The 13,281-nt window shown below is 46.4% G+C and overlaps 1 protein-coding gene across 2 annotated transcripts in view; it reads left to right on the top strand.

Annotated features, from left to right (window-relative positions):
* The window catches only part of aopep (aminopeptidase O (putative)), a 73,807-nt gene that overhangs the window by 25,571 nt on the left and 34,955 nt on the right, over positions 1 to 13,281 (top strand). For both annotated transcript variants that reach the window (XM_056592831.1, XM_056592832.1), the window contains exons 9-12: positions 5,645 to 5,747; positions 6,149 to 6,256; positions 7,118 to 7,161; positions 9,243 to 9,303. In XM_056592831.1, coding sequence (XP_056448806.1) covers positions 5,645 to 5,747; positions 6,149 to 6,256; positions 7,118 to 7,161; positions 9,243 to 9,303 — 316 coding nt within the window. The remainder of the gene's footprint in view (positions 1 to 5,644; positions 5,748 to 6,148; positions 6,257 to 7,117; positions 7,162 to 9,242; positions 9,304 to 13,281) is intronic.

Raw genomic sequence — 13,281 nt, 5'->3', positions numbered from 1 at the left:
CATCATATATAGTAAAGAATGAACAGCACTTTAATTTGTACATATACTAATCCTCATTTTTCAGTGTAAGGCTATATTAATTTTTTTATATGCTATATTGATACAAAGGTGTATTTTCTTACACAGTGTTGTTTCTTGTCAATGTAACTTATGATAAACCACTCAATTGGAATAATCTGTATCACATTATCACAGCTGCTGCTTCAATGATGTCAAGCACCTTTGAAGATAAGTTTATAAATACTTAACTTACGTCTTATTTCACCCGGTTAACAAGGCGCCCACCTTTATTAACCTGTACTACTGCTTCTGTTTTTACAGCCTCACAAATAATAATTAGCACTTTATGAGTTGATCTAATTGTCTCCATTACAAATGTTGTCTGCATTTACTGAATTCATTATCAATGTACAAAACAGAACAGGCTTACTAATTATAAGTTAATTGTCACAAGCGTGCCCCAACTCCAATACCTTCTTTCCTGTGTGTCATTTGTCAAATTCCTCCCCACTGTGTTGATATCTGATTCTGTTCATCAGTGTCCTTGTTGCTGAAGTTCCCCAGTGTCTGCCCCTTATCGTCAGTTATTGTTTTTTGTTTACCTGTTTGAAGGCCAGTAAATTCCTGGTACCTGTTAAAGGCACCCAGTGCAACTTTATGTAAACATTCAATGAAAAATAAACATTCAATTTCTAGTCTTTTTTACACGTAGTAAGTTTCAATAACTCCATACCATTACATATCGACATTCAAGGAGCAAGGAGCTTTGCTGCTTGAATGTCGGTATGTAATGGTATGGAGTTATTGAAACTTACTACGTGTAAAAAAGACTAGAAATTGAATGTTTATTTTTAAGCCTCGAAAGTTGCACTGGGTGCCTTTAAGACTAGTGAGAGTTTTTTTTTTCCCTTCTGCGATTGGTTTCACCCTTTGCACAGACCTGACAGAAAGAACTGACCACAATGAATGCAGCAGGGATTTCCCCATGATCCTCACTCCCAAATGAGGGAAGGCTTGGAAGAGGCCCGGGAGCGACAGGAAAGCCTGATCAACTCATCATGGAAGAGGTGGCTATGTGGTCTCCTTCTCTTGGGATCAGCATTGCCTCCTTCCTGTGCAGCCTAGATTCCTTCCCAAGGCAGCACAGAAATATAGCTAGCTAGCTATATTCCTTAGCTGCCTAGCCTCGTTCCAGAGCTAGCTAGCCATATTATGAGCTGCCTAGCCATGATGCCGAGTCAGCTCGCCATATTACCGAGTTGACAAGTGTTGTTCCCGAGCTAGATAGCCATGGTTCTGAGCTGCCTAACCATTGTCTCGAACTTACTAGCCATATTCCTGAGCTACTTAGTCATGTGGCTAGCCTGGTTTCTAAGCTGCATAGCTTCTTCCCTGAGCAGCCTAGTTTGATTCCCAAGCCAGTTAGCTTGTTCAACATGTTCCTCAGCATCTATTATCACTGTCCCCAGGCCAACGGGAAGATGATCCTCATGAATGACTTAACCCAGACAGGTTCAATCTCTTCCTTGATGTTCCCTTCCCATAAAGGTGACCAGAGGCTGAGAAGCAGGATCAAGCTTGGGTTTCGTTCACCTGACCTGATGAAAAGCAACGGAGAACTTGGCACACACAAATACACACATGTATTCAAAACAATGAACACATCACACACACACACCGTCAGACAGACAGGCAGACAGACAGGCAGACAGGCAGACAGGCAGACAGACAGACCATGCACACCACGTACAACATGCACACACCTTGAACAGACATGTACACAAACACTTATTAATGCAACACACAATACATAACGTCCACAAAAAACATCCACAAACACATGATGGGCTTTGGTACATCTGCAGACATCTGTCATGTGGAGAGATTGTTGCGGAGTACACTGAAGCATAAACCATAACACTCCACCGAGTCAATGAGTAGTAACACAGCTTAACCACAAGATGCATTATGGAACGGTACCGTATACCGTTGGGATAAGGTTTTGTTGAGTCCTAGTATCCCTTTGCCTTTCTCTTGGCTCTCAATAACCTTGTAATGGAACATAATAATGTTGATTTGAGAGAAAGAGCCGTCTTTGGGCTACTTATGTGGGCCAGTCTGCTTGTCTCGACCACCGAGTTCTGATCCGTCTCCCCACCGCAACACCAACACTTGTGGTGAAATATCATACAAGTAAACAAGTAAATTCTGGGCAGTCGCGGTTCACTGAGAATATTTAAGAACCAGTGCAGTTTTCTTTCAGTAGGGAAAAGGGAAGCACATTGGGATTCCATGGCCAGATATGTTCATTCACAGACACAGACACCCACCCCCCCACACACACACAAAAACACTGATCCTACCAATTGAAGCTTGATGTAAAATTAACGCCTGCACGCTGCACAACGCGTACACTCCATTGTACCCTCCGATGTCATTACTGACATCGTCGCCTGTTCCCTCCTCCACCACCTACCATTCCCCCCCCTCCATCCCCTAGCCCTCCTCCAACCATGAACCAAAGACAATGGCCGGTTGTGCTTTTGCAGGTTCAGTGGGTCACTATGGACAACCGCCTCCGCCATTACCACCACCACCACCACCACCACCCAAGGGTCCTGCGGGGGCCCGGTTGGCCCCTGTTTATCAGTCCATTTCAGATGAGTTATATTTAGGGCAGCCACTGGCCCAGACGCCACTCTCCCTGCTGATTTACTGGGCTGCTGGGAGACCAGCTCTACCTTATCCTGTTTCCACACTCAACCCGCTGTCATTTGTCAGGATATAGCTTGCGGAGCCATAAAACCCTAGTGTGTGTGCGTGTGTGTGTGTGTGTGTGTGTGTGTGTGTGTGTGTGTGTGTGTGTGTGTGTGTGTGTGTGTGTGTGTGTGTGTGTGTGTGTGTGTGTGTGTGTGTGTGTGTGTGTGTGTGTGTGTGTGCACTGCACACGTGCAAGCATGTGTGTGGTTTGTGTGTTTTCTGTCCTTCTGTGTGTGTATGTGTAAGTTTGTGTGCACAACGTGCAAGCATGTGTGTGGTTTGTGTGTGTGTATATACGTGCATGTTCAAGCATGAGTGTACATGTGTGACGTCAAGTGTGTGTGTGTGTGTGTTGTGGTTTGACGTCAAGTACCGTCAGTAATAGCGCCCTATTTCCTCTTTCTCACCCATGCCAACACACACACACACACACACACACACACACACACACACACACACACACACACACACACACACACACACACACAGATACACACACAGGTCTGGCCAAAGGGACATGTACACGTACACATGCACACACACGGCCGATAAGAGCGCCATATATTCTGAAATACATTGAGCTATTGTGTGATTTTCTAAGGCGGTGAACAACCATTCCTCTTAAAGGCGCTGTAAATCAGCGCTCACAAAGAGCGAGAGGTGAAAGAGGGAAGGCTTGGCCCTCCGTATACCCCTGTTCCGGCCGGTCGACAGGGCGCGCCGCTTTTGTTTAACACCGCCGCCATGAATCAACATATTTTGTGCGTGTGTGTGTGTGTGCCTGTGTGTGTGTGTTTGCCTTCAGTGTCCCTGACGCACATTACTGATACGCGCAACACCAGAGATATACGTTCTGTCAGGTTTCTGCCCCCGCACATAAACACACGGAAACTCATGCACATAAACACACACACACACACACACACACACACACACACACACACACACACACACACACACACACACACACACACAGCTGGGGGACTCTGCTACCCCTGCTGTCTTTAATGGGACTCTATCTTATCACCTGTTACAGGCAGCCTCCAGTCAGCCTACCGGCAGAGGGGAAAAAAAACTGAATGTCACGGCAAGGTAGAAATGTTGCTGTACTATCACAGACATTACCATTATTATGATTATTATTATTATTATAGATACTCAAAAGATATACGCCCTGTAGGAGTACATGTTACCTTATACCGCTTCACCCCCACCCTGCACCAGCCTCACTATAAGGGTTGGTCCCTGTATGGTATGCTTGCGTTTTCACAAAGGTTTCCCCTACTATGTTTTGGACCAAGTACATTCGTATACACCGTGCAGTTGTCGGGATTTGTGACCACAAAAGGAATTCCAAACCATTTATAATGGAGAAATTATCCACTTTAAAAGCATGTTTACCGTGAACGCAAGGTCTCAACGTGTCATCCCTCACGTTGGAGATAGTATATCAGTGAGTGTAAATCATTGGAACACTCCCAGGGGTGAAAGAGCTGTTCCGCAGAACTCCAGACTTCCAGGAAGCTGACCGCCCCCCCTTCTCAGGTCATTGAACAAACCAAACATTCCCCCGCACTCCCCTCCTCTGCTCTACACATCCCTGTTTTCTTTCAATCTTTACCTCTTATCCGTTATTTCCATGGGAACACCCTCCCAACCCTTGATTTCCTCTAATTTCCTCACCTTTGTTTACCAAGGCCAGAATAATGTTAGCAAATCATTACGTTATTAACTTCCCAACGTGCTCTGATTAGTCATATTTTCTTTAATTCAAGACGTTAAAACAATCAACAGGTATATCACAAACAGTCAGACGGATGCTTTGTGAAAGATATTTTACATGTGCCTCTGTGTCTGTGTGTGTGTGTGTGTGTGTGTGTTTGTTAAAGAAGGTACATACATAGTCTGCATGCAAGCGCGGGAACCTTCCGACCGTGCGTGTGCAAGTGCGTGTGCGGGTGGGTGTGTGTGTGTGTGTGTTGTATTTGGTGAAGCGGTGTTCCAGTGTGTGACAGCGTGGACGGTTGATGAGTGTTGTATTGATCTGTAGGCCTGGCGCCTCGCGCATCGACCAGGCAAGCGGGAGATTCTTCAAGGCCTTCCCATTGGAACACAGAGTTCATCTGCCCGCCGAGATCAATAGCAGCTAACTGAAACTATCATCTCACCCCATCCCACACCTCGGCTCTGTTTGTCTGGCCTCCATTGCCTTTATGTGCCGTTCAAGGGTGTGGAAAAGACTGTTTGTGTGTGTGTGTGTGTGTGTGTGTGTGTGTGTGTGTGTGTGTGTGTGTGTGTGTGTGTGTGTGTGTGTGTGTGTGTGTGTGTGTGTGTGTGTGTGTGTGTGTGCGCAGGTGTGCAATGAATGTGTGTGAAGTTGGCTTTTGTGTGCACTCATGTGCACACGTCTGTATTTTTTACGTTGTGTTCATAAAGTGTGTATTTGTATGTCTGTGTCTGTTCCTCTATGTGTTGCTTTCCTGGGACACCCAGGCAGTAACATCAGCACAATGCTGTCGTATAAACACCCGAGTCCTGCCATTAAAAGTGTGCCGCTTGATTTCTAGCCCGCCTCGGGCCCATTATGGCAGCTTGGCAAATGCAGCTTATCTGTATTCATAATACAGATAGAAGGAAGTGCAAGAGATGCTGGATTTTGTGGTGCTGACATGAAATTTGCGTTTTGCATAGTTTCTGTCTTTTCCCACTTCTCAAACGACTCATACATGGACCAGACAACGCCTCCGCTCCTCTTGCCTTTATCCCGCTATACGTATACATTAACAGTATGTATATTTATTCATTCAATCTAGCCCACCCTGTATCAGTGTAGCCTTGTGATCCGTGTGGCGCCGTGTGCGTGTATCTGTCCGTCTCTCTGCAGGCCCAACATGGAGAAGACGGGGGAGGTCAGTGACTGTGGCGCCTCGCTTGTCAAACACGCTCTGAACCCCGACAAGACCTTCATGCAGGTGCACTACCTCAAGGTGAGACGCTGGGCCGTTTTCCTCCCTAACATATGTTTTCCACCTGCCGCAAGATTTAAGTTGGCACATTTCTGTCAAGAAATGTGGGCCAGCGTAGCGCGATAGCAAGATTGATAGCGGGAAATCTGTCAACCGGTTATAAACAAGAGCCAGGAAGGCAAGGAAGAGCCAGGAACGCAAAGAAGAGGTTTTTGTGTGTTACAAAATATAACAAACAAAAATCCAAGAATCCAGGAATATTGTATCAGTGAATCTATGTATGGCGGTCATTTTAGGTGGTCCTTTTCCTTTGTATGGGCTGTTGTGAATAACAGGTATAACACGTAGACTCAGGGCTTAACAGCTTTGACTTACCAGCCGATAATGGATGTGTCTGTCTTTTGTCAATGTGTGCCGTCCAGGGCTACTTCCTGCTCACGTTCCTGGCCAGTGAGGTGGGGGAATGCCAACTCATCCACTTCTTCCGACAGTTTGTGATGAAATACCACGGGCAGCTCATTCTCTCCCAGGTACGGGCCAATGAAGGGTTCACAAGCCAAGCCAAGTTTATTTGTTTTGACCCTTTATCATAGTTAAAGTCTCACAAGCTGGGATTTAATGACCATATAAAGGGGAAAGAAATAGCCCCTGTAATCCACTGGGAGAAGGCTGAAACCTAGAGGAGGAAAACATAGGAGAGGCTAGCTCCTTCTCCATCCGGTGTGTGAGGGCGAGAGGGGGGGGGGGGGGGGGGGGGGTCGGGGTCTGATGGATTGGGCAGACAAGAAACGGTAAGCTAAGTAGCTATCTCTGGATAGAACTGACCAGCAAAACTGTCCCTTATCCGCTTTCGCAGGGCAGTGGAAGCAAACTAAACATAGAAGGTTCCTCAGAAGATTGTTCTATGAGCCAGTAAGAGGGGTAAACGTGTATTTATCACATTTTTTGCTTATGTTACGGCTCTTTGAGACCAGTGAGACAGCGGAACTAGATTGATGATGAGGCATCAGGACTAGTCACGTGTGTTTAACTTACTGAGCCTGTGAGGCTGACTGATCACATCTGGATGTGTGTGTGTGTGTGTGTTTTATGTGCGTGCGATTTTCAGTGGATACTGTGCACACACGCCGGTGTGTGTGTGTCTCCTCATCTCTGTGATATATCCCACCTGGCTTATGTTGTTGAAGTGGTTGTCTCCCTCTCTTTCTCTCTTGCTCTCTCTCGCTTTTGCTCTCTCTCTCCGTGTTACAAATAACATTTGATGACATTCAATCAAAGGTGGATCTTTTTGTCTCACCTCTTTCCTCTGCCTCTACCTTCACCACGTTTGAGCTCCACATCTATTTGCGTTGCTGATGTTTATATTTATTGTGCTTTTATTTCCTTCACAGGATTTCTTGCAAATGCTGCTCGATACCTTCCCCGACATGTTGAAGTATGTACAAGTGCATCGAGAAAACGCTCAGGCTACAATGCTTTGAATAATGGATGATGCTTTGCTGCAAACAAAGAAAACAAACTGAACTCAAAATCAATCTGCTTGATCACATGGTTCCTACTTTGTGTAGCCTGGTTGGAAGAAAAATATTCTCAATATCTTACTTGCTAAAAAATAAATTATGTTATAATATGGTATTTTATTTATCTTTTTGACTTATTGATTGATTAATTGATTCACTTATTGTTTGTCAGTGTCTGATATGAAATGTTTTATTTTGAGTCTTGGTTTTATAAGTAATGGATTAACCAATACATCCCTGCAGTGCAAAACAAAACCAAAATCCACAGGCAATGAAATCTGCTCATACCAATCCTGTTAAGGGAGCAGTCTCATCCACTCTGCTGTTAATTGAAGTGTAAAAGGATAACAGCTCCTTTTGCTAGCCTCCTGTCATTCCTCCCTCCCTTCCCTTCCGGTCGCCTTCCTTACCCTCCCGATTGCTCCTCATTAACCTCCTCCTCTCCCTGTAAGCCTTTTATATGTCTGTCTCCTCCTCCACCTCCTCCTCTCTCCGTCTATCTCTCTCACTCTGTCTTGCTTTCTGCCTTTTCTGCCGTCCTATCTCTCTGTCTTGCTCTTTCTGTCTTTCACTCTCTCTCTCTGTCTTGCTCCCTCTGTCTCTTTGTCCCTCACTCTCTATCTGCCCTTCTCTTTAACTCTCTCGGTCTAAGTCTCACTCTGGCCTTCGCTCTTGCTTGCTCTCTCTCCCTCTCTGTCTCTGTCTCTGTCTCTGTCTCTCTCTCGCTCTCTCTCTCTGCCCTTCGCCCTCACTCTGTCTTTGTCACTCTCTCTGCCCTTCTCTCTCTTTCATTATTTCTTTCTGCCCTTTTCTCATTCTCTGTCTCATTCTCTCTTTCTCTCCATCTCTCTGTCTATGTTTCTCTCTGCCTCTCACTCGCTCTATCTGCCCTTCTCTCTCCCTCTTTCTCTTTCTGTTGGTGTGTGTCTCTCTCTCTATCGCTCTCTCCACGTGTGTTCCTCTCTCTCCCTCTAAGCATTGGCTTTTTCTTGGCTGCAGTGTGCATCCTGCCACTGGCCTGCTCAGGGTGGGATTGAATTAAATAGAGGCAGAGTTTAGCCAGTCAGGGACAGTCAATATTTGTGTCTGATGCCACTTTCAGTAAACATTGTGACTGGAAGCTGGAAGAGCGGGTATTTGGACCAGAATAGATGCCTATATGCCTGCTGACGCTGCCCAGGTTCACACACACACACACACACACACACACACACACACACACACACACACACACACACACACACACACACACACACACACACACACACACACACACACACACACACACACACACACACACACACACACAGGATCTCACACATATACACACACACCAACGAGTGTGGGTATAGGTTTGCATTGTGTTGTGTGTGTTTATGAATATGAAGAGTTGAGGTCTATTAATCTGTGTATTACGAGTGCATATAATGACATTTACCTTAGGCTTTGTGTTAATCTGCAGAGCCTTACTTTGTATATATTAGCATTTTATATACTTAATTTCCATATATCGTATGCACCTATACACTATATATAATTTTTACACACACACGCATACACGCAGGGTTGTGTCCTTCTAAACCTTATGCTTACTATTTGCCATGCACAGGCAAGAGTGCCTGTCATACGCACGCACACACACACACACACACACACACACACACACACACACACACACACACACACACACACACACACACACACACACACACACACACACACACACACACACACACACACACACACACACACACACGGGGACACCTTAATATATGTTTCAATCCAGAGGTCTCTGCTCTGGACATGCCACTCCTTGTACCTGCATGTGTCAAACAAAGTGGGTGTGACCACGAATTTGTTTAAGGCGTAGTCCTGTATGATCATGATGATGTTTTCCCTGGGTTGTGTTTTCATATTATGTTGTCTTGAGCAATAACGGCCATCGCTGCACTAATAGCAATTATCCTACACTCACACTTGGGTCTCTGTGTTTCAGGAGAGGCCTCACCCTCACTGCTATTTATGCTGACTGGATGGATCGACCGGGAATTCCGAAGGTATGAACTGGCCTGCTTGTGTTTTAGTCTACTCTCGCCTCCCCTCCCCTCCCTATCCCTCTCTCCTCTCCTTTCCTCTATCCCTCCTCTGCTACCCTCAATCTCTCCCCCCGTTCCCTCTCATATCACCCCTATTCCCTCCTCTCATCTCCTCCACTCTTCTCTTCTCTCCTCTCCTTCTCTCTGCTCCTATCCTCTCTTCTATCCCTCACTCCTTTCAACTCTCTTCTTTCCCGACCTCCTCTCCTCTATCCCTATCCCTCATCTCCTCTCATGCTCTCTCCCCTTCTCTCCTCTCCTTATTCCTCCTTCCTCTCCTCTCCTTTCCACTCCTCGTCACCCTTGACTCCCCCCCTCCCTGACTTCCTGAGGTATTGAGGCACAAAGGATTGAGGCTACTGTACACAACAACTGGCTTGCATTGTATTCGACCACAACAAAACATTTGAAATACATTTTGTGTTTTTACTAACTAGGAAATAATTTAGTGGAAATCCTCAGTTTCTTTAGAGTGGAAGTGGAACCAAAGTCAATTTTTCGGGGGAAGGGGGGGTTATGTGTTAATATTTCCTCGATTAATCCGCTCAATTCATCAATACCATTTCGTCAGTGTTACTTAAATAAGTCTGTCATTTAGAAAAACAGGAGTCAAATCCTATCTTTTTGCGAGTCTCTGCCAACCAGTTTTTGAATTGCGCGCGCTCCGCATGTGGAGCTTCATTTGGCCAGCGGTTGATGTTGACGTCTGCGTCTGGGGGAGGGTTCAGCTTCCAGGACCCTTTTAGTATAGCGCCATGGTGTGTGGCGCATTGCATATACAACGTCACTTATATAATCATCGTTTCCAAACTCGAGCTAAAGCAGGGGGTTCACTGACGCTTTAAAGACGGACAGAAGGCATCAAGTAAGCAACAAGAGAGCTAATCAAATTAAGCTGACCTGCACTGTTTCTCATCACATGGCTGACTTTGACTTCTTGCAAACAACGTTATATCCATTCTTGTTTAACTTTCGATGTCAAACATGGAAACATTCTGCAGCCGCAGTTCAATGCACTTTCACATACATTTGAGTGAAAACGGGTTGACAAAATACAGGGGAATACATCCTCCTGAGTTATCAGTTTTTCTTTGTGGTGTACAAACATCCATCTATCATTGTGTTGAGAGGAAGTTAAAAGTTAAATATTGATAGGAAAATATTGGTCATTTTGGTCATTTGCCAAGTGAATGAAGCTACTGCTTTGTGGTTGCTTTCCAAATTAGAACTAGGAAGGTCATGGATGGCCTGAGCAGACACACTCACTCATACACCGCCTGGCAGACATGCATGCTCCACACACACACACGCACGCACACACATACATTACCGATTTCCATTTTACAATTAACCTGCAGCAACAACCTTTTTTCCTATTTCTCCAATCCCCATGGTAACTGGTCGTGATTAGTGTGTGTGTGTGTGTGTGTGTGTGTGTGTGTGTGCGTGTGTGTGTGTGTTAACTTCGGTATGTGTGTCTGTGTGTGTTTGTGTGTGTGTGCATGCATGTGTATAGCTGAGTGTGTCAGTGTGTTTTTGTCTGCGACGCTGTCTGGGAACCTTCACCTTCCACAATATACACTGTGATGTAACAGGAGCCTCCCAGGGGCCTCCCAATGCGGGCATGACGGCACAAAGGGGCTCCTACTCTGCTGATTGGATGATCAGATAGTGTTTATTTTCCCCCCTTAGACGGATTCTCTGTTTGATGTGCCAATCACTTGCCATTAAGGTCAGCTTAGATCGATGGAAACCTTTTTACACATGTGAGCGTATACACTTTTGGATTTTGTGGTGAAGGGTGAAACATGTGAGGGATGTTAGGATGCACTCTTTCAAGTCCCTTTCATACTCTCTCTCCCTCTCGCTCTTACCCTCTCTGGCTCCCCCTCTCTCACCTTATCATCCTGTCGTTGCCTCAGTGCATTCCCCGCTGAGTGAGCCAGCCCGGGTAAACGGAAGGGGAGCGTGCGGTCCTAATAATAAACAATGACGTGGCCCATCGCTGGGTCCAGCCTGAGAGAGGGGGGCCGGCAAAAGGGCATTGGCCAGTGTCTTATTTTAGACTGAATTAGAATGAGTAACAGGCGCTTCCCCTCGGGATGAGGGATTAGGTCCGGAGCCGCTGTTGTTTAGTGAAAGACTCAAGACTCTTTGAGTCACTCGCAGTGTTTCACCGAACGCATCTTGAAAGCGCCAGTACATTTCCAGTAAGAGTTTAGCAAAAAGGACGCACCTCTTTACGTCATGTGTACAAACATGTACTCGTTTGGAACCTCTCTGGATAGTCTGGATATCCAAGGGGGCGTTGTCCACGGGCACGAAACAAAATGGCTCTGGGACGCAATTGGGTCGACTTGCAACCAATCAGAGCAAGGAACGTGTCACATCAGCGGCAGCCATCTTGGTTCTGTATGGAAAATGCGAAACCAAGGGCGCTCCCATAAGGGGCTCCTCTCTAGTCATTGTAGTCAACAGAATCAACCATTTATTTTTCGATAATAATGGTTGAGATAAGCCCGACCCAGTCCAGGTCTGCTGGAAACCTGTCTGAACGGGAGGTGGGCCAGACACATATGCCGGTACAAAAAAAACATGAGCTCACAGATTCGTCTGGTTCCCATGCTAGCACAATTACTTTTGATCTATGAAATTTATACTCAAGTTTTTGAGTGTGTGCCTGTGTGCCTGCGTGCATGCCATTGAGACCAAGAATGTGTCGCTGTTATAAATGTGATTTCAATACTAAATCACAAGGTGAGTGACGGAGCGATTGGGTTGGGGGGGACCGAAACCTTGCTATGCCCGGAAAGACAGTGGGGATTTGGGCTGCGCAAGAGCTATGTGTGGTATCCTGTTACACAATAGCACTCAAGTGCTTCAACACTCACACTCACATTCTATACAGCCCACACCATCAGCTCCCTCTGTGTGTGTGTGTGTGTGTGTGTGTGTCTCCCTCTCTCTGTCTGTGTCTCTGTCTCTGTCTCTCCCTCTCCCCTCCCTCTCTCTGTCTCTGTCTCTCTCTCTCCCCCTAACTCTCTCTGTCTCTGTCCCTCTCCCCCCTCTCTCTCTCACATGGCAGACACCTTTGTTTGCGCCTTAGTGCTTTTTATGTAACACACACACACACACACGCGCGCGCGCGCACGCACGCACGCACACACACACACACTTGTATTTCTCTTGTATGCAGTTTGATTTCACCGCACAAGCTGTGTGTGTGTGTGTGTGTGCATGATTTCATATGTGCTCAAAGTCAAACCCACACATTGTTGTATTGCACCATGTTATAGCCGTGTGTACGTGTGAGTACGTCCTCAATCACCCATGTCATCTCTCAGATGTGTGATTCGGTCTTGAGTGGTGGCTTAGCTCAGAGCCTTAATAAGGTTAAGTGATGCCTCCACGAGCACGCACACAAGCACACACACACATGGCAAGCGCACAAGTGTTTGCCTGTGCGCCATGTGTGCTCTGCGAGTGTGTGTGGGGGTGTGAGGAGGCGGGAGGCAGGAGGTTGGGGTGTAGGGACTCCCTGTATGTTGGAGAACACAAGGAGAATGTTCTCTCTCCCTCTCCTTCATCCTCCGGAGCGCATTTCCGTCAGAGGAACAAGTGAACAGCCTTCCACCTCCTGCCCCTCCTATCTGTCTTCCCTTCCCTCCCTCCCCCTTTCTCTCTCCGACCACACTCCTCCACTTCCAGTTCGTTCGCAAAAGCTCTCTCTCTCTCTCTCGCACTCTGTCTCTCACTCTGTCTCTCTCTCTCTCTGTCTCTCTCTCTCTCTCTCTCTCTCTGTCTCTGTCTCTCTCTCTCTCTCTCTCTCTCTCTCTCTCTCTCTCTCTCTGCCTCTGCAAAAGCATTCCTTCCTCTCAGGAGCTTTTGCGCTCACTCTCTCTCTCTCTCTCTCTCTCTCTCTCTCTCTCTCTCTCTCTC

This window comes from Gadus chalcogrammus, chromosome 6 (genome assembly GCF_026213295.1).
Source record: "Gadus chalcogrammus isolate NIFS_2021 chromosome 6, NIFS_Gcha_1.0, whole genome shotgun sequence".
Taxonomy (NCBI): Eukaryota; Metazoa; Chordata; class Actinopteri; order Gadiformes; family Gadidae; genus Gadus; species Gadus chalcogrammus.
This window is presented reverse-complemented; position numbering and strand designations above follow the sequence as displayed.